The sequence below is a fragment of the Cryptomeria japonica genome, chromosome 6 (assembly GCF_030272615.1).
Source record: "Cryptomeria japonica chromosome 6, Sugi_1.0, whole genome shotgun sequence".
In the NCBI taxonomy this organism is placed as follows: domain Eukaryota; kingdom Viridiplantae; phylum Streptophyta; class Pinopsida; order Cupressales; family Cupressaceae; genus Cryptomeria; species Cryptomeria japonica.
The window spans coordinates 484,357,985-484,379,182 of record NC_081410.1 but is presented as its reverse complement, the minus strand read 5'-3'; the positions used below and the strand labels follow the sequence as shown (position 1 = coordinate 484,379,182).

General features: G+C 36.3%; 1 protein-coding gene across 13 annotated transcripts in view; it reads left to right on the top strand.

The window, feature by feature from the left end:
* Positions 1-21,198, top strand: part of LOC131052772 (lysine-specific demethylase JMJ27) — a 107,485-nt gene that overhangs the window by 31,735 nt on the left and 54,552 nt on the right. For 11 of the 13 annotated variants that reach the window (XR_009107510.2, XR_009107509.2, XR_009107508.2 and 8 more), the window contains exons 2-5: positions 4,954-5,003; positions 18,943-19,075; positions 19,190-19,250; positions 19,427-20,168. Coding sequence is in view for 8 of the 13 variants with exons in the window: in XM_057987378.2 (XP_057843361.2) it covers positions 4,954-5,003; positions 18,943-19,075; positions 19,190-19,250; positions 19,427-20,168 (986 nt within the window). In the remaining 5 variants the exon portion in view is untranslated. Of the gene's footprint in view, positions 1-4,953; positions 5,004-13,039; positions 17,834-18,942; positions 19,076-19,189; positions 19,251-19,426; positions 20,169-21,198 lie in introns of those variants that run through there. The other 2 variants (XM_059207447.1, XM_057987379.2) reach the window with 2 other exon arrangements.

The following is a 21,198-nucleotide window of genomic DNA, read 5'->3' as shown; positions in this document are numbered from 1 at the left end:
TCTCAAGGCGGTTGGTATGCAGCTATTTTCTCTAGGGGGCATGGGAGGGACCAATGCTACTTGTCTTTTAAAATATGTTCTTGAAGTAAGAACATGCCACATCAAATAGGATGACATGGACATAAAAAAATTGGTCAGAAAAATCATTTGCGTCTTCTCATGATTGTACAATTAACACCCTAGAACTGAGTCTTAGGTTATCACTAGCCTTCTTCTTTCTTTTGGTAGAATCCCTAACAACTAGGGATGGCATGGCAGATTGTAGATATTCAACTGACAAACTCATAGATCTTGCTTTGCCCTCTATAAACAACCTAGAAATCCTGGCCTTCTCAACTAGGGCTATTTTCAGTAAATCGTAACCCCATGTCGAGGCATGTATAAAAGGTCATTGGAAACCCTAGCGCAGTTCCCTTTGAAATCCTTACTGCACATGGCACATCCAATGTCTAATCTCGATTTTTATTTTTTTTTGTTAAAAATTAAAATTGTCACAAATTGCAAAAGGGGTGTGGTGGTGGCATTCAAAGGGGTTATGTGACCGTCCCACTTCTCCTACAAATTACAGCACTCCCATATTTTGAAGAATCCTCAACATCTCTTTGGTCTTATTGTTTTTTGCCAACCTCTTCACTACATTATCTCTCATTGCTGGTCATTCTGTACTTTGTAAAATAAAAAACAGCTGCAAGTGCAAACTCAAAAAAGCAAAACCAGATGAACTGCTTAAAGGGTTTGAAACTTTGAAGGAATGAGATAAGGAAAAAGATAGAGAAACTTAGCTCAATGGATTAAGTGGCTTTTTCTGTTCTTTTCTTGTCTCTTTCCTATCTTCTCCTTTCTTACTGCTCAGTGCTCCAAAACATCAAAATGGCATAATGACAAATGAGTGTGAATTGCTTGATTTTTAATGTGAGTGTGTTTTCTTTCGGTTTTAGGGATTTGAAAGGGCATGATGGCGTAGTGGCCCCCCTCATCTCTTTTTTGGCCTATTTTTTGTATTTTAAAAATTGTTTTTTTCTATGTTAGCTCTCAAACCCCCATCCCTGTCCACAATGGTGTGTTGGGTAGAACAGAATGGCAGGGGATGCCCCCTGGCTGTCTGCAAAAGTCTTCAAATCTTTGAAACATTTCTGAAAAGTGTTAATTGGAAGCACCGTGGGAATGTTTGGCTGTTCCCGAGATGGCTTGGGATGTCCAGTTGCCCCTGATGGAAAGGAAATTTTTAATAATGTTTAAAAAAGAAAATTGTTCATAAAATTAAAAAAAGACTGTTAAGTATGTCATGACAGCAGCAATAAATATGTCATGACAGCAGCAACTGTAGCTTAACAGAAATAAATATATCATGTTCAGATTCATAGCTAATGATGTAAGCTATATAACAATTAACACTAACAGCAATAATTTGGATTTATGATTTCATTGTTTAAAAAAGTCTCAAACTTCAAAATTTTGGGTATGGTATTGGAGTCAGTTATTATTGTCAGTTGTAAAAGAGATTGAAGGTACATTGGCTAGGGTCTGGTACTGTGTGGCATTGTTTGGGAAGTGCAGACAAACAATATCTCTTTGGAGTTGGCATGTATGCTTCTGCAGACATCATCCAGCATCATTTTAACAGTGTTGTATTATATTTCTGCTATTATATTGCTGTCCCTTAACTTGCATAAATTTGAATCTCTCTCCCTCTGTGTGTGTGTGTGTGTATTGGTGTCCCCCAAAAAAGTTCCTTAGACTACTGTCACTGAAACACATCCCTTGCCTTCCTGTGATTCCTGTCCCCATCTTGGAAACATTGTGGAACATAGATTTTTCCTGTCCAAGAATAGCTGGTGGTTCAGAGATGATCAAGGGATGCCATTGATGCCCGTGGCAATTTAGAGGATAGGGATGGGGATGGCCAATCAACCCCAGATGTTTCTGGCAGTTTGGTGCTGTTTTTTGGGATGTACATGGTTTGGCATGGAGATCTGGAACAGCTTGGGGATGCTTTTGAGCCAACCAAGCGTTTCCAAAATGTTACGAGGACAGGGACACTTCGAAAAGAGTTGGGGAAACATTCCCATGTATGTATCCTTGATAAGACAATTTTTTTTATCAATCACAAGGAAGATATTTAACTTATTTGTGATTTACATTGTGAGAATGTCTGCACTTTACTAATTACTGTTGAAGTTTATGTTATTTTTTGTCTTAGGTTGTGAGAATGTTTGCATTTCTTAAAAAGTAAAGTGATGCCATTGATGTCCCTGGCTGTTTGGGTGATGAGACAGGGATGGCCAGGCATCCCTCATGTTTCCTGCGATTTTGATGCTGTTTTTGGGATGAACATTTGCAATGGGGAAGGGAACAGCTTAGGTATGTTTTCGAGCTGTCTTGACATTCCCAAAATGTGACGGGGACAGGGTTGCCTGGAAAAGAGCTGGGAACATGTTCCCATTTATCCCTTGTTAAGACATGTTTTTAACATTCATGTGGAAGATATTTGTCTTATTTTAGGTTGTGAGAATGTTTGCATTTCTTAAGAAGGAAAATCCTAACAATAATTGGGAAAGGATGAATCTCCTTTGTGTCTCAGGTTTTGAGAATATCTGTCATCAGACGATTACAATTGATATTGTGAATATGTCTGCATCTGCTAAGAACACAATTTTTATCAATAATCTGGGGACATGTTCCCATTTATCCCTTGTTAAGACAAATGTTTTTAGCATTCATGTGGAAGATATTTTTCTTATTTTCAATTTACATTCTGAGAATGTCTGCAATTGGCTTATCACCATGGGCATTTAGGCTAGTTTTGTTTTAGGTTGTGAGAATGTTTGCATTTCTTAAGAAGAAAATTTCTAGCAATAATTTGGAAAGGATGAGTCTTCTTTGTTTTTCATGTTGTGAGAATGTCTGTCATCAGATGATTACGATTGACATTGTGAATATGTTTGCATCTGCTAAGGAGAAAAATTCTAGTGACCTTGTGGAATGATGCATCTGCTAAGAAGAGAAATTCTAGGTTATTTGTGTTTAAGGTTGCAAGAATATTTGCATCTGCTAAGACAAAATATTCTTACAAGAACATTGAAAGGATTTGTCTTATTTGTGTGTTGGTTTTGAGAGTGTCTGCAATTGACCAATTACAATTGACATTTAGGTTATTGTTAAAGGCATTTTAGGTTGTAAGAATGTTTGCATTTGTTAAGAAGGAAAACTCGAGACATCATGTGCAAAGGATTCATTTTACTTCTTTAAGTTTTGAGAATGTTTGCAATTGGTCAATTGCAATGGATATTTACGTTAATTGTGTTTTTGGTTTTGAGAATGTTTGAATATGCTAATACAAAAATTTCTCACAATAATGTGGGAAGGATGCATCTTATTTGTGCTTTAGGTTGTTAGAATGTCTTGAATTGGCCAATTACGATTCATATTTAGGTTATTTATGTTTTAGGTTGTGAGAATGTTTTTGTTTTTGTTAAGCTAGAAATTTGATAACAATAATGCACAAAGAATGTTCTTTATTTGTATCTCAGGTTGTTAGAATGTCCGTATTTCTCAATTACAATATGTCAGCACATTAATTTTGTTATTAAATTTGGTGAGTTACAACCCCTTTTTTGTTGAGGTTACAACAAATTTTGCATCTGATGAATTGCAAGTATAGCAGCATATTTATTCTCTTTTGTTGTTTTAGGTTATGAGAATGTTTACATTTGGTGTCCCACAATCCTTCACATTTAATGAAGGGGAACTCAAACAGAAATGTGGGAAGGATGGCAATTCATTTCTGATATTGAACTTCTGATTACCTAGAGTAACCTCACAATTACAAACTAAAAGGATACATCTTAATTGTGTTTTATGTTATGAAAATTGATCCAATTACAATATTTTCAGAAAAGGAGAGGAAGTATTACTATTATTTTGTGAAGAGGATCCTAACAGAACTGTGGAAAGGATTTATCATGAAGATGGAAACTATGTGAAATTCACTTATTGAGGAACTGCAACATAAATATATGAAGGATGTGATTTAATTTTGTTTTAGATAATGAATTATTTACATTTGGATTTTGGGTAATTCTATTTTTGTAGTTAACCACCTTTTGGTTTTATTTGTGGTGGATCTGTACATCAAATATATGTATGTGACACTCCCAGATATGACATAATTACTTTATCCAGACATGTCCATATACAAGCCCATGTTTGGGCCATATCCAATAGATCTGGATACACAACACACTATTTGGTGTTGTATACAGTCAAAGATTTATGAAAAAACAACACACACACACACACACACACACACACACACACACATGTATGTATAAATACTTGAACATATGTATATATTTATAATTGGTGTATCTAACTGTCTCTGTATCAGTGGATTCAAAAATCTGTTTTTGATGCTATATCTGTATCTGTTTCCATTCAACTCTTTGTTAAAATGATATTTATTATTTTTGTATCAATTTGTAAAACATTAGAACTTGAACTAGTCTTTGTCTCCAAGGTGAAAACCTAGAAGTGGTTTAAGGGAGTTGTCTACCTTGCAACTTATTTTCACTTACGGAAGGCTGTTCATACTTTATTGTATGATTGGGATGTTCTACAGTGGAAATATCTTCCTATAGAGATTAATCAATCAGCTACCTGTCTATCCAGTAAATTATTTGTAGATATGGAATGGTTCAGTTACTTTTCTGTAACGTTGGAGTTGATCTGCACTGCTTGTTGCAGCATGAAATATTTGCTGGAGGGACATGTCCGTAAGCAGTGTGTCTATCCAGCAAATTATTTACAGCAACTTAATAATGATGCAGATGCTTTTCCAAATAGTTGAAGTGAATATGTAGGAACGTTATGGTATGAATACTTTGCTGGATAGAATTTTAAGACATCAATATTATTACTGAAGCTGATTTTTGAGACTCTATAATATTTTTGCAGAATATTCGAAGACAAAGTTTGCAAAGAATTATGCCAAAAAGCCTCTTCAGGTGAGTTTAATTGTGGATTTTATTCAACATCTGTGATTGGTTGTACTTCTTGCAGTGTTTTAGCCACAGAATATTTATTTTAACTAAGTAGTAAGAGTTGATGTTGTTTTGCACTTCCTCGTGCTAGTGTTATTTTTCCCTCTCCTACATAAATTGGGGGAACAGAGTTCCCCATCCTTTATATCAACTTTCAAAAGAAAGAGATAAATTGCAAGAGTGAATATCACTTTTTATCAGTGATAGAAGGGACCCTTAACTACCATTGAACTTTGGGTCCTGCTTGAAAAACAGAGAACTCCAATATAAAGAAAACAAAGAAAGATTGAGAAACTGAAACAAGAAATAACCTAAAGTTAAACAACTACCAACATGTAAACTCATCCATCATTTCTTGACATGGGAACAGAAAGGCATCTTGCATTGGTCCTAACTTTTTTATGGATGATTTTCTTTTCTTTTTAAATTGTTTTCCAATTATCTGAACCTGTGGTGCCTATTTGTGCCCTTTAGGTCATGGATTTTGGTCAGGTGTGAATCTGGTTTGGATTCTAGGTCGATTTAGGTGCAAGTTTTGAGGGATCATGCTTTTTCAATGTGGGTTTATCTCAGATGAATCGGGGCGCACCTAGGATGAATTGGCAAGAACCTAGCAAACTCAAGTTGAATCATTTTGCAAAATGTGATTTTTAATATTTAATTTTTTTTGCTTCTTTAACATATTTGGACTTTGACTTTGACTTTTATTGACAAAGATAGGATTCCTAATGTAAAAGTGACTTGTAAAGCATTTGAAACACTAAAACAAAATCATTTTACCTCATTGTGAATGCAAACGATAAAACTATTCATTCTTGCTTGCCATAACATAAATTGAGCCAACAGTTGATTATTGAAGGCTCTAAAGTGGTTTGATTGCTATTCCTACATTTGTGCAAGAAAAAATTCACTTCCAAGGAGATTTTTAAAAAAGAGGTTCTAAGATTTTTTGGTTTTTTCCTTCTTTTTTGTTTTACAAGCGAACTCATACATACATACATATATATTCGTTCTTTTTTGTTTACAAACGAACTCATATATATTTTGTGTGTGTGTGTGTGCTCCATGGGGACATGAAATGTAGGCGTTTTTGACATGGGGACGTCCCCGATATGCGGGGACGCCTGGGGGACACCCCTCTGCCATTCCTCTACTGCCACCGAGTTTCCCCCACCATCTCTGAGACGTTTCCTCACCAGGGGGACGTTTCTCAAAAGTTTCTTGTGTCAGAAACACCAAAGGGGATGCTGTGATGTACCCGAGACTCCCAAACGTCTCTCAACCTTGGAGGGGACTTGCGAACTGACTTGCAAATTTTTAAGACAGATTATTATCGTTGAGTCTATCTCAGGCTGTTTGGCATTGTTTGGGGGTGAACATGGTTGCATAGAGTGAGGTTTAGGAGGCTTTAAGGGGTTGTTTGGACCTACAATGGTGATGTTTCAGACCTGCAACATATTTTCTAGTTGTATCAGACCTGCATTGTCGTATATAGTATATTTAAATCAAAATGTGTGTTCGCTACCTATAGTGATCATTTCAGCTGTCTTTTAAAGGTATTTCCCTTTATTGTTTTCTATTGGGTGCTAGTTTCATGCAATTTGGGTAATCTAGAAAGTGTCTTTTCAATGTGCTTCCATGGGCCAACATTTGTATCAGCTTGTAATTGTTAGCAGTACTTAATAGCAGAGATAGCATTGTTTCAGTTTGCATGGTTTTTATGCTTGTTAAAAAATAAAAGATCATCTAGAGTGGTCATTACACGTATAAAGATTTTTTTCATGATGGCAAAATTGAAATAGATTTATGCTATTATTTCTATACCTTGAGCTGAAATGATAGGGGTAATTAGAGCATTTACTATCTTTAGGGTTAGATCCTTTTAAGATACTCCGATACAATCTTTCCTCTTATAACTTAATTGTTCAAAGTTCAATGTAATTATTGCAATGTGTTTACTTATTCCTTATACAGTTATACATATTTTTATAGCTAATTTGTCAAGTATATATGTATTATGTCAGCATTGCTCCCCCGTCGCCCCCTCGCTGCCATTCCCAAACTTAGGCCCCAAGTACCCTCATCCTTGAGACAGGTCCCCTCGCCTCCCTGTCTCTACATCCCTAAACTCGGTGGAACATTGGTATACACACACATACATATACATATACATATACATATACATATACATATACATATACACTAAGTCACAAGGTTCGAATTTGAATTCGAATTCGACAGCCATGAAATTCGGATGAAATTCGACAAGGGAAAAATTTGAAAAAAAATTCGGATAAAATTCGCCTTCTATAATTTTGTTTATTTTTAAATATATGTATACTTCTAATAAATTATCAGAATAGCAACCCTTGATGGAGAAAATCCGAGGGCGACCTAGTAGTTGCAGACACCCATGACCAAATAGATACAAAGCATATACAAAGAATACCCACGACCAGCTGAGTTGTGTTTAGAGGTGGATAGCAGTGCTTTATAGAGGAAATTCGATTAAATTCGATTTTTTTTAATAGAAGTTTCAAATTCGATTAAATTCGAACCTCATCCATGAAAATCGTCGTATCCTTTGACTTAGCATATACATATACGTATACATATATAGATATATACATATACATACACACACAAATATTAGTTGTTTTCATTTGTTTGGAATGTGTTGTATACCAAGTTGTTGCCAAAGTTTTACAATGATAGCTAGCTCTAGATCCATGCATGACCTTGCTTTAAAAGAAACCCAAACTCTTTGCTTTAGAAGTATGTTGAAATGATACAATAGGTTCAAGGTGGTGGGGGATATGTTTGGTTTGCAACACGTGTGGTGTTGAATTTTGTATGGTCAGTTGAAAGTTCCTTTGTGTGGCATTCCTAGAATGGCATTAAAGCTTGCCCTAGAAAGAATGGTGCACCTCTGCCACAAGGTCAAGTGATAGAATATGTTAAAGTGGAAGAGCAAGCTAATGAAGTAGTTGGCCATATATAAATCATTGTTTGTCAAAGAAAGAATTTCGAGGAATAAAGCTGCCTATTCCTTCATCTAATCATAAAGTTGTGGTAGAGAGCCACACCTTTTTGGCCATATCTCAAGAACAACCTAGTACACATAAGAGACCAAAGGGATTGTTAAAAATGATATTTCAAAATGAGTCTTGAGAGATTGTTGAACATGTTAGAAGATACTGTTAATGCATTAGTAGCTTCTACAAGATAAGACTCTCCTAACCTGTTATTCTCCGTTGTTCTGTTTTGGTTATTCATCTATGCTATTAGATTATCTGATTTCTGTTTTCCGAATTGAATATGTTTATCAGATTTTAACATTGATCATGATTGTGATATTGACATTGGATAAAGATGGATTAGATCGACGACTTGCTTAACATAGTTAAGCGTCGATCTAATGCTATCGGGCTAGTAACCCGATAGCATATTAATGTCGATTCATTTATGGATCGGCATTAATATGCTATCAGGGTATTAACCGGATAGCATATGTAATGCTATTGTTATCGAGTTTAGTTCATAAACATTTTTTGGACCATTAACAAAGCATCATAACTAAACACCGCTTCAACGGAGTGTTTAAGTATTAATGTTAGTTATTAAATGTAACATAGATCGAGATGTGCAATATGAAAAGGCACCGATCAATAGGTACCTTGATCGGTCATGTGTAAATGACATGACCGGTCAAGACATCTATTGACCGGTCCTCTAAACATATAAAGCCCGACATGAATCATTTGGAGAAGACATAGAAAACATAAATGATCTCTCTCCTTCAGCCTGCAAACGAAACAATAAGAATATTAGACAATATAATCATATAATATTCTCACATATATAATAAGTTCTTTTATTGCGATTGAATATAACTTTACATGGTATCAGAGCCAAGTTGATCGAACTTGAGGCTATTCAATTTTGTGAATAATTTAAGAACAAGGTTATATACTACATCACATTTCTCCAATGGCTAGCACTATCAGATTCAAAGACAGACTCGGAGGTGGCGATGATTTTTCAGCCTAGAAGTTCAGAATCCAGATGATCTTAAAGGAGAACAAAGTGGATTCATTTGTTCAAACTAAAAATGATCAACCTGAAAATGAACCTGACAAAACCGCATGGATTGAGGGAAATGAAAAGGCCATGAAAATAATAGTTGATGGGGTGAGAAACAACATAATGCCCATCATAAGAAAACATCAGACAACCTATAAAATGTTCAAAGCACTTGAAAGCACATTTGAGATATCAAATGCAAGTCGAACTCTGGCATTAAAACGAGAAATAAATCATATCACCATGAACAAGGGGGAGACAATCAACGCCTACTTTATGCGGATATCAATTCTAAGAGATGAACTAGCAACTCTGGATTACGAGATCCAAAGCAAAGAGTTAACACTCATTGCTCTAAATGGGTTGCCTAGTGGATGGAGTACATTCGTCCAAGGCATCAGTGCAAGGTCCAAGTATCCTAAGTTTGAAAGATTAAGGGACGATTGTCTCCAAGAAGAATCAAGATTGAACAAGATGGGAATAAAACAAAAGAACGTAGATGAAGACCTTCAAGTCCTAAATACTAACACAAATAAGACAACCAAGAAGAAGCAATTTAGGAAGATGAAGGATCATCAAGGCAAGAACACTTCAAAGAGAGACCTATCACATATTCAATGCTATAGGTGCGATAAGTTCGGGCACTTTGTTGCAAAATGTCCAGAGAGAGTCAAACAAGCCACATTTGCCAGAGCAGGAAAATCTAAAAGAGAAGATGACTCCCAGAACTATGTCCTCTACTCAGCACTTACAAGCCATGCATCAAATAAGTCTAACTCCTGGGTGATCGACAGTGGTTCATCCAGACACATTACAGGGTTTAGAGAAGTGCTAGACTCCATAACAGAGGATAATGAAGAGGAAGTAACCATCGAAGATGATTCCTCACATCCAGTTAGAGGAATTGGTTCCTGCACCATCAAATTGAAGACAGGCATATCATTGCAACTCGAAGGAGTAATATATGTTCGTGGCATCAAGAGAAATCTAGTCTCCATATTAGCCCTAGAAGATAACGGATACAGAGTAACCTTCATGGAGAACAAGGTGTTGGCTTGGCCAAGAAATTCTTCCATCAAGAAAGCTAAAGTCATTGGTCAAAGACAAGGCTATTTGTATGAGCTGTGCATAGAGCCCAACCTAGCCCTAATTCATGAAGCAACAAATGCAAATGAGGTCTGGTATAGAAGACTAGGCCACCTGAATTATAGAGCTTTGTCATCTATGGGAAACCTTGTCACAGGTTTACCTAAGTTGCAGCAATATCATTCAGAGGCATGCAAGGGATGTGCCCCAGGTAATAATATCAAGGGTGACTTTCATAATAGTACTAGGAAAACAAGCAAAGTTTTAGAGTTAGTTCATTCTGATGTATGTGGACCCATGTCCGTTCCCTCTCTAGGAGGATGTTTGTATTATGTAATATGTGTTGATGACTACTCTAGGAAAACTTGGATCTACTTTCTGAAGTGTAAAGAATCAGAAGAGATCCTTAGTAGGTTTAAAGAGTTTAAATCACTGACAGAGAACTACTCAGGAAAGAAAATTAAAATCCTAAGGACTGATAATGGGGGGGAATGCACATCAGAATTATTTAGAGATTTTTGTAAAAACTCAGGGATTAAGAGGGAGCTAACAATACCTTATAATCCTCAACAAAATGGGGTAGCTGAGAGGAAAAATAGGACAATTGTAGAAGCTGCCAAAGCCATGATTCTTGATCAGAATCTAAATATCAATCTTTGGGCAGAAGCAACTAACACTGCTGTGTATATACAAAACAGATGTCCTCACTCACATCTTGAACATAAAACTCCTGAGGAAGTATTTACCAAACTAAAGCCAGATATCAGCCACCTTAGGATATTTGGGTGTCCTGTCTATATACATGTACCTAAAGAGAAAAGACTAAAACTAGAACCTTCTGGAAAAAGGGGAATACTTGTAGGATATAGTGAAACATCCAAAGCCTATAGAATATATATACATGGTCAGAGAAATATTGAACTTAGTAGGGATGTAATCTTTGAAGAAGACTTAGCCTTCAAAAGAGCCCTAAGTACAATAGAGCCTGAAATCTATATCCCCACTCCTAACATAGAAGAAGACCCTAGTCCTGAGCTTCAGAGGGAGAATCTTGAGGAAACCATAGGTGAAACTCCAAACCCACCTAGAGAAAACCTCAAGAAAAGACCTCTATGGGCCACCAAGACTGTAGCAGAAGCTCAGAAGTTTGCTGCTCCTTCACGAACCTTTAGGGAAAGAAAAAGACCTAATAAATTCACTAGCTATGTTGCTCTTATGAATGATCTCTCTAAAGCTGAACCAAACAATGTATCGGATGCACTTAAACATCAAGTATGGAAGGATGCCATGTCTGAAGAGTACCGGTCCATTATGAAGAATGATGTTTGGGAGATTGTTCCTAGGCCTACTAAGAAATCTGTTGTTTCATCTAAATGGCTTTTTAAAATCAAACATGCTGCAAATGGTAGTATTGAAAAGCACAAGGCCAGATTTGTAGCTAGAGGGTTCTCTCAAAGGGAAGGAATAGATTATGAAGAAACCTTTGCACCTGTAGCCAAATATACCTCAGTAAGAACACTACTAGCCATTGTAGCAGCAAAAGGGTGGAAGGTGCACCAGATGGATGATAAGACAACATTTCTTAATGGTGAGATCTCAGAAGAAGTCTACCTAGAGCAACCTGAAGGATTTGAAATTCAAGGTGCAGAGTCTCATGTGTGCAGACTCAAGAAAGCTCTCTATGGGCTTAAACAGGCTCCTAGGGCCTGGTATGAAAGAATTGACACCTATCTCTCTAAACTAGGCTTCTCTAAAAAATGATGCAGATCCAAATTTCTACTACAAACATAATAAAGGTGATATGTTAATATTGATTCTATATGTTGATAACTTATTAATCACAGGAGAAAATCACCTCATAGATCAGCCATGATATCTTGGATCAGCAGAAAATAGTCTTCTGTAGCTTAGAGTTCCACCGAGGCCGAGTACACTGCATCTTCCATGGCTGCTTGAGAGGCAGTATGGCTTAGGAAGTTGCTTGTGGGACTATTTGGTGAACCCATGAAACCCACTGTCATCGATTGTGATAACCAGAGCTGCATAAAGCTTTCTATAAATCTAGTCTTTCATGACAGATCGAAGCATATTGAGATTCCATACCATTATGTGCGAGACATGGTAGACAAAAATGTGATCAATTTGGAATATGTTAGCGCAGGAGATCAGACTACAGATATTCTGACCAAACCACTTTCCAGGGTGAAGGTTGATCACTTCAGAAATGTTTTAGGTATGATAGAAAGGTAATCTGCTTTGTAAATAAGATGTTTAATGTGTAAACTTCTTTTGTCATGTTGGGACATTCTGGGTTTCACCCCCTGTGTTCATATCTAAGAGGTGTCGATCTCTCAGATTATGAACACTTGTATGCAAACATCATAAGGTGATGATCTTATTATTCTCTAACCAGTTATCATGTTGGATCTCTTGTATGTCATGGATGTGCCATGATTGTGTTGTGATAAAACTTTGTATAAAATGTTTGTGCACATATCACAACCTGGATAAGATGAGAATTTAACCATCCTCATATGTTTATCCTTAGTATTGCGTGTTTACGCAATATTGATATCACGTGTTCAGGTGATATCTTGTCATAATGAAATGATAAATCTTTTATAACACATGGTTAGGTGATACTCTATGTCACATATTTAGAGTGATGTTTTATATTTGTATCTTATGTTCTTATGGTACTTCATATCAGATGTATAGATGATATATGCTCTTGGAGACTGACATTATGAAAAAGAAATGTGATGCAGGTTACTTTATCTATCTTCCAAAGCTAAGAGGGAGTGTTAATGCATTAGTAGCTTCTGCAAGATAAGACTCTCCTAACCTGTTATTCTCCGTTGTTCTGTTTTGGTTATTCATCTATGCTATTAGATTATCTGATTTCTGTTTTCCGAACTGAATATGTTTATCAGATTATAACATTGATCATGATTGTGATATTGACATTGGATAAAGATGGATTAGATCGACGACTTGCTTAACATAGTTAAGCGTCGATCTAATGCTATCGGGCTAGTAACCCGATAGCATATTAATGTCGATTCATTTATGGATCGGCATTAATATGCTATCGGGGTATTAACCTGATAGCATATGTAATGCTATTGTTATCAAGTTTAGTTCATAAACATTTTCGGGCGATTAACAAAGCATCATAACTAAACGCTGCTTCAACCGAGTGTTTAAGTATTAATGTTAGTTACCAAACGTAACATAGATCGGGATGTGCAATATGAAAAGGCACCGATCAATAGGTGCCTTGATCGGTCATGTCTAAATGACATGACCGGTCAAGACATCTATTGACCGGTCCTCTAAACATATAAAGCCCGACATGAATCATTTGGAGAAGACATAGAAAACATAAATGATCTCTCTGCTTCAGCCTGCAAACGAAACAATAAGAATATTAGACAATATAATCATATAATATTCTCACATATATAATAAGTTCTTTTATTGTGATTGAATATAACTTTACAGATACATCTATGCAAATGGATTGTCTTTCAATGTTGTTTGCTCGCCATATTGGCAAGAAACAATGCAAAAATCTAATGAGATTCCAATAGGGTAAAAAAAATTCGTAAAAGATTTATTAAAGTGCATTGAGGATTCATGGGTTGAGACAGGGTTGTACATTGTTTCCAATGGATGGAAGGATGCCAAAAATTGTCTCTTGATCAATGTGATTGTAGTGTCCCTTAAAGGAACAATGCTTTTGAGAGCCATGGATAGTGAGGGCAATGTTAAGGATGCCTAATTTATCACCAACATCCTCATAGGGGCCATTGAGGAAGTGGGGCCTCGTAATGTTGTTTAAGTCATAACATACAACAAAAAATTGTAAACTGGTTGATTTGCTGGTTGAGGAACATTCTTCACACATCTTTTGTACACTTTGTATTATCCACTCCTTCAAACGTGTGCTTCAATAAGTTAGCACCAAAATTGATTGGATCAAATAAATGGATGCCAAGGCCAAAGAGATTCGGAGGTGTTGAAGTTAAGTGAACTAATATAAAATTGTGTTTTACTTGAAGTTTTTTTTCTTGATTAATTAGTTAAAGGCTTTATTGGGGTCCTTGTCCTTGAAATATAAAAGACAATACATGAAGAAAACGGCTAAATGCCTCAAATAGAAGCATATCAAGAAAAGCCTATGGTTGTCCACAAAAGCTAGATAGTAGATAACAATTATACTGCTATGCACAAAGATCATGTAAATGTCACCTAATTATAACCAAGAATACAAATAAAAAAGTAATAACAGCACTAAACTTAACCAAAATATGAAGAGACTAGACTACCACAGTAGGCAACAAAAGGGGGCTTCTCGCACCAGCAAACAGTTAGTTTACACCTCACTGCTCAACCATAAACAATCTGGACCTCTCTATTCTGCAATTTCTTCTACTAATTTTTTTATCTATAGTGGCAAAGAAAAATCTTCATAGTAGTTTGCGAGAGTCAATTTGAGCAGTGAAATTCTAATCTTTTCCTCCTCAATAAAAAATTGCTAGCTTTTACACAATCTTTTTTTTTTAGTATTTTACCATGGCCTTTGATTTAGGTGGATTGTGAATACCCATCCTAGCCTCCCTAAGTATAGCATTGTAAAGTCTTTTGTGAGAGCCAATTTGAGGAGTGAAACTCTAATCTTTTCCTCCTGAATAAAAAATGCTAGCTTTTCCACATAATCTCTTTTTAGTATTTTACCATGGCCTTTGACTTAGGTGGATTGTGAGTACGCATCCTAGCCTCCCTAAGTATAGTGTTGTAAAGTCCAACAGTTGAGTTGATTATATTTAAAAACTGCTTCTAGGCATTTGTTAGAGACGATTTGTTGATGCCATGGATCCCTTCATGCCGAAGCCTTCTTATGTGCCATCCCTACAACAACAAAAGCACCAAGATATCCCACATAACATCAATCAAACAATTAGCCAAATAGAAACCACTGCCTCAAATGCCAAGAAACAGGAACTACACGCCTTCATATAATTGTCCACACATGCCACAATAATAAGAACAATACTGCACAATACTTCTAGATAAGCGCCTCAAATGCTAGTGATATGATAGAGTTCTGTATGAGGCTGTTAGATTTGACACAAATCCAGCTTCAGTAGTCATGACTTGAGGTATAAACTCCTTCAAGCTAGCATAATATTGCCAATTGCAATTATCATATGCAAAGTAGATAACTTCACAAAGGTTCCATAGTACTATAGAAGAAACTAAACATAAGTTTCAAATGGGTTTAAATTTGAGATGCTTATTGATTCCATCCCAAGAAGAAGAAAGGTGGCTGAAAAGAGCTGTTATAGAATTATGCCAAGAAATCTTCCACGCTATTAACATTACGTTTGTGTGGATGGAAACTGATTTTGAAAAAATTGTAGCTTACTACAAAGCTTCCTTAACTTATCTCCTAAGCTTTCTCCTTAATGAACAGCATTGATTAGAAGAAGGGAGTCCCCTTCTAGCTTTAATTTTTCGTAACCATTAGAAGCTATAGCAGATTAACTTGCCACAAGGGCATCGCCTTCAGTTTCATTCTTCAATTTTACCCTTAGGAAGAAAGTCTCGATATTTGAAATCACCTTGATCATTACACAAAATGAACCCAACACTTGTAATCCTTGATTTAACCTAAAGGCTCCATGAAAATTCAATTTAAAAATATCTCAATTAGGGGAGGAATTCAATATTCCTCTAAATTTTTTTGCTTCTCCATATCAACTATGCTACTAGTATTGTTGTTTCTTAACCCACTAATGGAGTTTAGTAATTTTTTCTCTAAAAACTTGAGTGTGTTTTATTTTTTTTTAATTTTTTAATATTTTAATTTGAATAGGTTGTTGAGATCCATTTTGCCTCCAACACAATTGTCTTGAGACAACTTGTGAAGGTAGTATATGATCCTAGATGAAACTTGGTGGCATTGTATGGAACATCTTATTAGATTCATTGGCATTATTGACATGGATAAGTCTTATTTGTGAGAGATATATGATGGCATTGACTCTATGATTGAGAAGATGAAGACCTTAATAAATGGGAAAGAACAAGATTTTGAAGAAACTTTCCTCAAACAAGTGTACTCAATTATTTTTGTGAGATGGAAGAAAATGACCAACCCACTACATTTTGTCTTTGCATTGTGTCCAAATGGGATCATTTTTGTGATGATGATGATTGCATCATAGACAATTCCTTGATCTTGATCTGGAGGATGTAGTAATGAGTGAACTTATTGATTTTGTACATTTGATGATCAAAACCTTTCCACTCTTTGTGACAAGTTTAAGGAGGATTGTCATAGTTGGTGTCCTCCCATGGCTAAGCAATACAATACTTACAACCTCTTGTGATCATAGTGTTATTGCACGTAGGTTTATAAAAAATTAAAAGACAAAACATTTTTCAAGTTTGGAGTCTCATTATCATTTTAAATTTTACAAGTCTAACTCTTTTACTTTACCTCAATAGGCTGCTAGTTCTTCTGCATCTAAATGGAATTGAAGCACACACCCTTTGACTCTGCAAAGCACAATTTTGTACTCAAGAAAGGTAGAGAACTTAGCATATGTGTCTTCCAACTCGCGCTTCTTTGTACAAATAAGATGATTATGAGGAAGGGGACTTAAAGAGGAGTTCTTCCAGAACAGGACTTCCAATTTTTCAAAATCCATTCATTCAGATCAACCAAGCTTGGCCAAAACATTTGAAACTGTCAAGTAAAGGTATGATCCATCTGCCCTTTGGCTTCTAGAATTTCTGCTTCAAACTCTCACAATTTTATATCCTCAAGCTGAATCCATAATCAGAAGAAAATACATTTCCTGTATTGGGAAGGTCAGGATTGGACCAAGCATTTGAAAATTATTTCCTGGATTCAGTTGCCGTGGAAAATACAAGCATTTGAAGTTTGCAAACAAAATGGCTTGTGAGCATTGTGAAAGTGCTAACTGGAAGAACCTCAGTTGAAAAACCATGCTGAGGGCACTTATTGATTCCATGGGAAGAAAGGGATTCCTCTACCTTAAAAATGCTGTTTTACCTGGAAAAGAGGTGCACAAAGACTTGCTTTCTGGGAAATCAACAGAGGCACAGACAAACAGAGAATGATCAAAACTGTTTGAGCTAGCAGATGCCAAATACAGGGGAGGGAGGCCAGAGGCAATTGAAGAACCTGCACGAAGCATGATTGTGTGAAAGAGAAATGAAGTGATGGGAATGCTTTCGAATACAAATATTTCCTGCATCATGCTAACGTTGTCCATCCATAGAAATTTGATTAAATTTGTAAAAAAATATTTTGATTCGGGCAATCTGTCAAGTTGCCAACCATAGTTTATCTAACTAATTTGCTCCAGAAGGCTATGAATGAAGGATTCTGATAGTGCAAATGAGTTAAATCAAAATGTATAAGATGATTCCTGTATTTAAACACTTACAATTATATAAATCCTAAAATTATTACTTTGTGTATGCAGAAAAACATAGGTTGGCATCTGGAGCCTTTTGAATACTTCTTAGCACATGTCAAATCTGGGTGAAGATGGATGTATACGAGGCCATATTGTGGACATTGTGAGGTGTCTTCACATTTCTTCAAGAAAAGTCTGTTTGGATTATCCTTGTAAACCAATGCTGAGTTGAAGCAAGTGTGGTTTTTGTATGTCATCGCTGATAAACATAGTTCATGTGTGCAAAAATGATGGTTGTTTTATAAATGTTGATATATATTATAGATAAATGTGTGCAAACTCAGCCAGCTTTGCTCCAATTTTGTTACACTGGTTAATTTAAGATTATTTTGAGCAATCAAGGTCTTCTTTGCCCTAGAGTTATGTCAAGGCATAGTTTAAAAAGATATGGTTGAATGGCTTATCTTTTGTTCTTTTGCTGAAGCTTTTCTTAAGATTGATGTCTGTTTGAGCTCTAGTAGCTCTAAGCCCTAAATCAATTGTTGGAATGTATAGTTTCATGTGCATAGCCACTTTCATCACTGGGGTATGCCATACTGTCAAGTATAGTCTAACTTTTGTGGTAGTCAAAGTACAACAAGAATATCCTAGAAATTAGATGTATAAATTAATTTAATGCTTCTACTAATAACAATTTTCAATCTGCAAAAAACGAGATTTGATACTTCATTGTTAACATTATCTGTAGTGCTGACACATAATTCCTCTAGGACCTCTCCGTTAGGCACATAAAATCACAGGGCATAAAGTAGGATAGGTGGTGGATGTGGGGGGAAATGATAGAGGTAGGCTGGTTTACTGTTTGAAATGCACATAAAGGCATTACTTTGTCTCCTGACAGGCTAGATGGTATAGGAACATCTTCAGTTGCATTGCAAAGAAATAGCAGGAAGCTTAAGGCACATTCCTTTGAACACATTGGTTACCAAAAGCCTAAAAGGCTTTATTGCATTTCACTGGATCTAAATATGCTTGGTTTAAATTGGAATGATAGGTGCCTAGGGCAACCGTTAAGAGTACATTGCAAAAAAGTCATGCTGTAAGTAAAGTGTTTTTGCATGGAGATGATGCTATGAAGTTGATTTCTTTTTTGAGAAATACAGATAGTTGTACCTAAACCATGTGAATTTGTGTTGTTCTTCAAACAGGATATTGGACAATATTTTGAATGAAATGCTTCTCATCTTCACAATTTGACTTATATTATTTGCCTGCAGATTAGTACAAATGATGCCTATAGTGCAGACAAGATACGGCACCTCCATTACTTGCTCTCTTTGGTTCTTCCTGTGCTGAGGCAGATTCACCATGAGCAATGCATAGAACAGGAAGTGGAGGCCAGAATCCAAGGTAAGGATGTTGCAAGCTGTGTCATTGTTAGGTATTGGAAATTTTGGATATTTCCCTGAGGTGTTTGCGTTTGCACCATTAGAAAGTTTCTAAATCAGGTGTTGTGGTTAGCAGGAGCAACAGCAAAGCTGGAAGTGCCCAAGGCCAATGTCAATATGGATGAAATGCTTTATTGGTAATTTGAATTTTTCTGTGTTTGCGTCATGTATTTGAAAGTAGTTATCTAACTGTTTGAGTTGCATACAATATGTGAAGTCTGCAAGTGTGTATAAGAGAAAAGTTTATAATATGCAACTTTTTTCTATTTAATTGTCATGCACATTATCTGATGGGGCATTTGTTTTCGTTCAGTGACAATTGCTATGCTTCAATTGTCGATTACCACAGAAGCTGCCCAAGCTGTTCTTATGATCTCTGTGTCACATGTTGTCAAGAACTTCGAGAAGGCTGCAAACCAGAATGTGAAGAAGCCAATGTATCCCATCAGCATCCAACAAAACAAAAAAGCTTGAAATTGCTGAATGGAAGACCTAGCTGGGAGCTTCAGCCCCACTGTGCAAAAAACATCTTGGAGCCTTCACACATGCTACCTGATTGGAAAGCCAATAATATTGGTAGTATTCCTTGCCCACCAAAGGAGTATGGTGGTTGTGGCAGTCATTTATTGGTTTTGAAGCGCATCTTCAAAATAAATTGGATTGCCAAACTTAAGAAAAATGCAGCAGAAATGGCAAGTAGCTGTAAAGTTCCAGATGCTTCAAACATTTTTAAGCCATGCACTTCTTGCTTCAAATCAGATTCTTATGCAAAGAATGCATTATCTGATGGTAAGTTGCGTCAAGCAGCATATAGGGAGTCTGGAAATGATAATGTATTGTACTGCCCAACAGAACACGATATCAAGGATGAGGGCTTTGAGCATTTTCAGAAGCACTGGCTCAGAGGTGAACCGGTGGTAGTTCGAAATGTGTTAGGACATTCATCAGGTGTGAGCTGGGATCCCATGATGATGTGGCAGGCTGTGCAGGAGACTAATGGAAAGCTTAAGGATGACACAAAGGTGAAAGCCCTTGACTGCCTAGATTGGTCTGAGGCAAGTTTTCTATTCTAATTTCTCCCTAAACTCATTTCCTTCTCCTTTTTCATTTCATTTGTGATTTTTCTATTGCTTGCTCACTGTCTTGCACTATCCTCAATATTCATTGTTGTGTTTTACTCTTGCCTTCTGATTTTTGAGCTCCTTCTATGCACGTGCAAGCAAGGGGTTGTAACTAGTAGATCAACCTTTGCAGTAAAACTCATTTTCTTAAATTAAATGACAATAGAATGGATTTATGATTTATCAGTTGCTTTTTGACTAGTCTTAGCACTTCCCCATGGATGCATCCACTTCATTGGTGTTCTTGGAGCACTTATTGTGTGTGGATCAGCTATATGTTTTTCAAGAGATATATTAATTTGCATAAGCTTTGGTAAGAGGCTTGCTTGTTTTTCTGTTTGTATACATCATGTTGGATGACATGAGTGGAGATTTTTTTTAAATTTTTGTAACTGAGGAATTAAAATAGGTAATATCTGTTAGGATTAATGAGAGTCCCAAAGACATTGAGAGGGGGGGGTGGGGGGTGAATCAGTGTCTTACCGGTTAGCAAAATATTTAAACTTATTAAGAACTTTGCATCCCAAAATAGTGTACCGGTAAATAAGAATTAATGCAGCAAATAAGAGTAACAGAGATAGCATAGAGAACACACCATAACACAAGATATTCAACGAGGAAACCTGGTGTGGGAAAAACCTCGGTGGTATTTGTGACCCACAATATTCACTCACTGGCCAATGAATAAATATTACTTACAATGAGGGGCCTGCACATGCAGGAAGGCCAACTGCCTAGAGCTCACTGCTCAATAAGAGTCACATTGACTACAAAAGGTGGATTATCAAATCCAATACAATGTACTGCTTTAAATCAACATCAACTATGCTAGGTTCAATACCGGTTTAAGCTCAGTCTATAACCAAAACCTTATACAAGATTTGCCTTATGCATTCGCATATAACATCCTTCCTTTTTCTTATTTTCTGCATTCTCTCCTACATACCTTATTTTCATTTCTCTC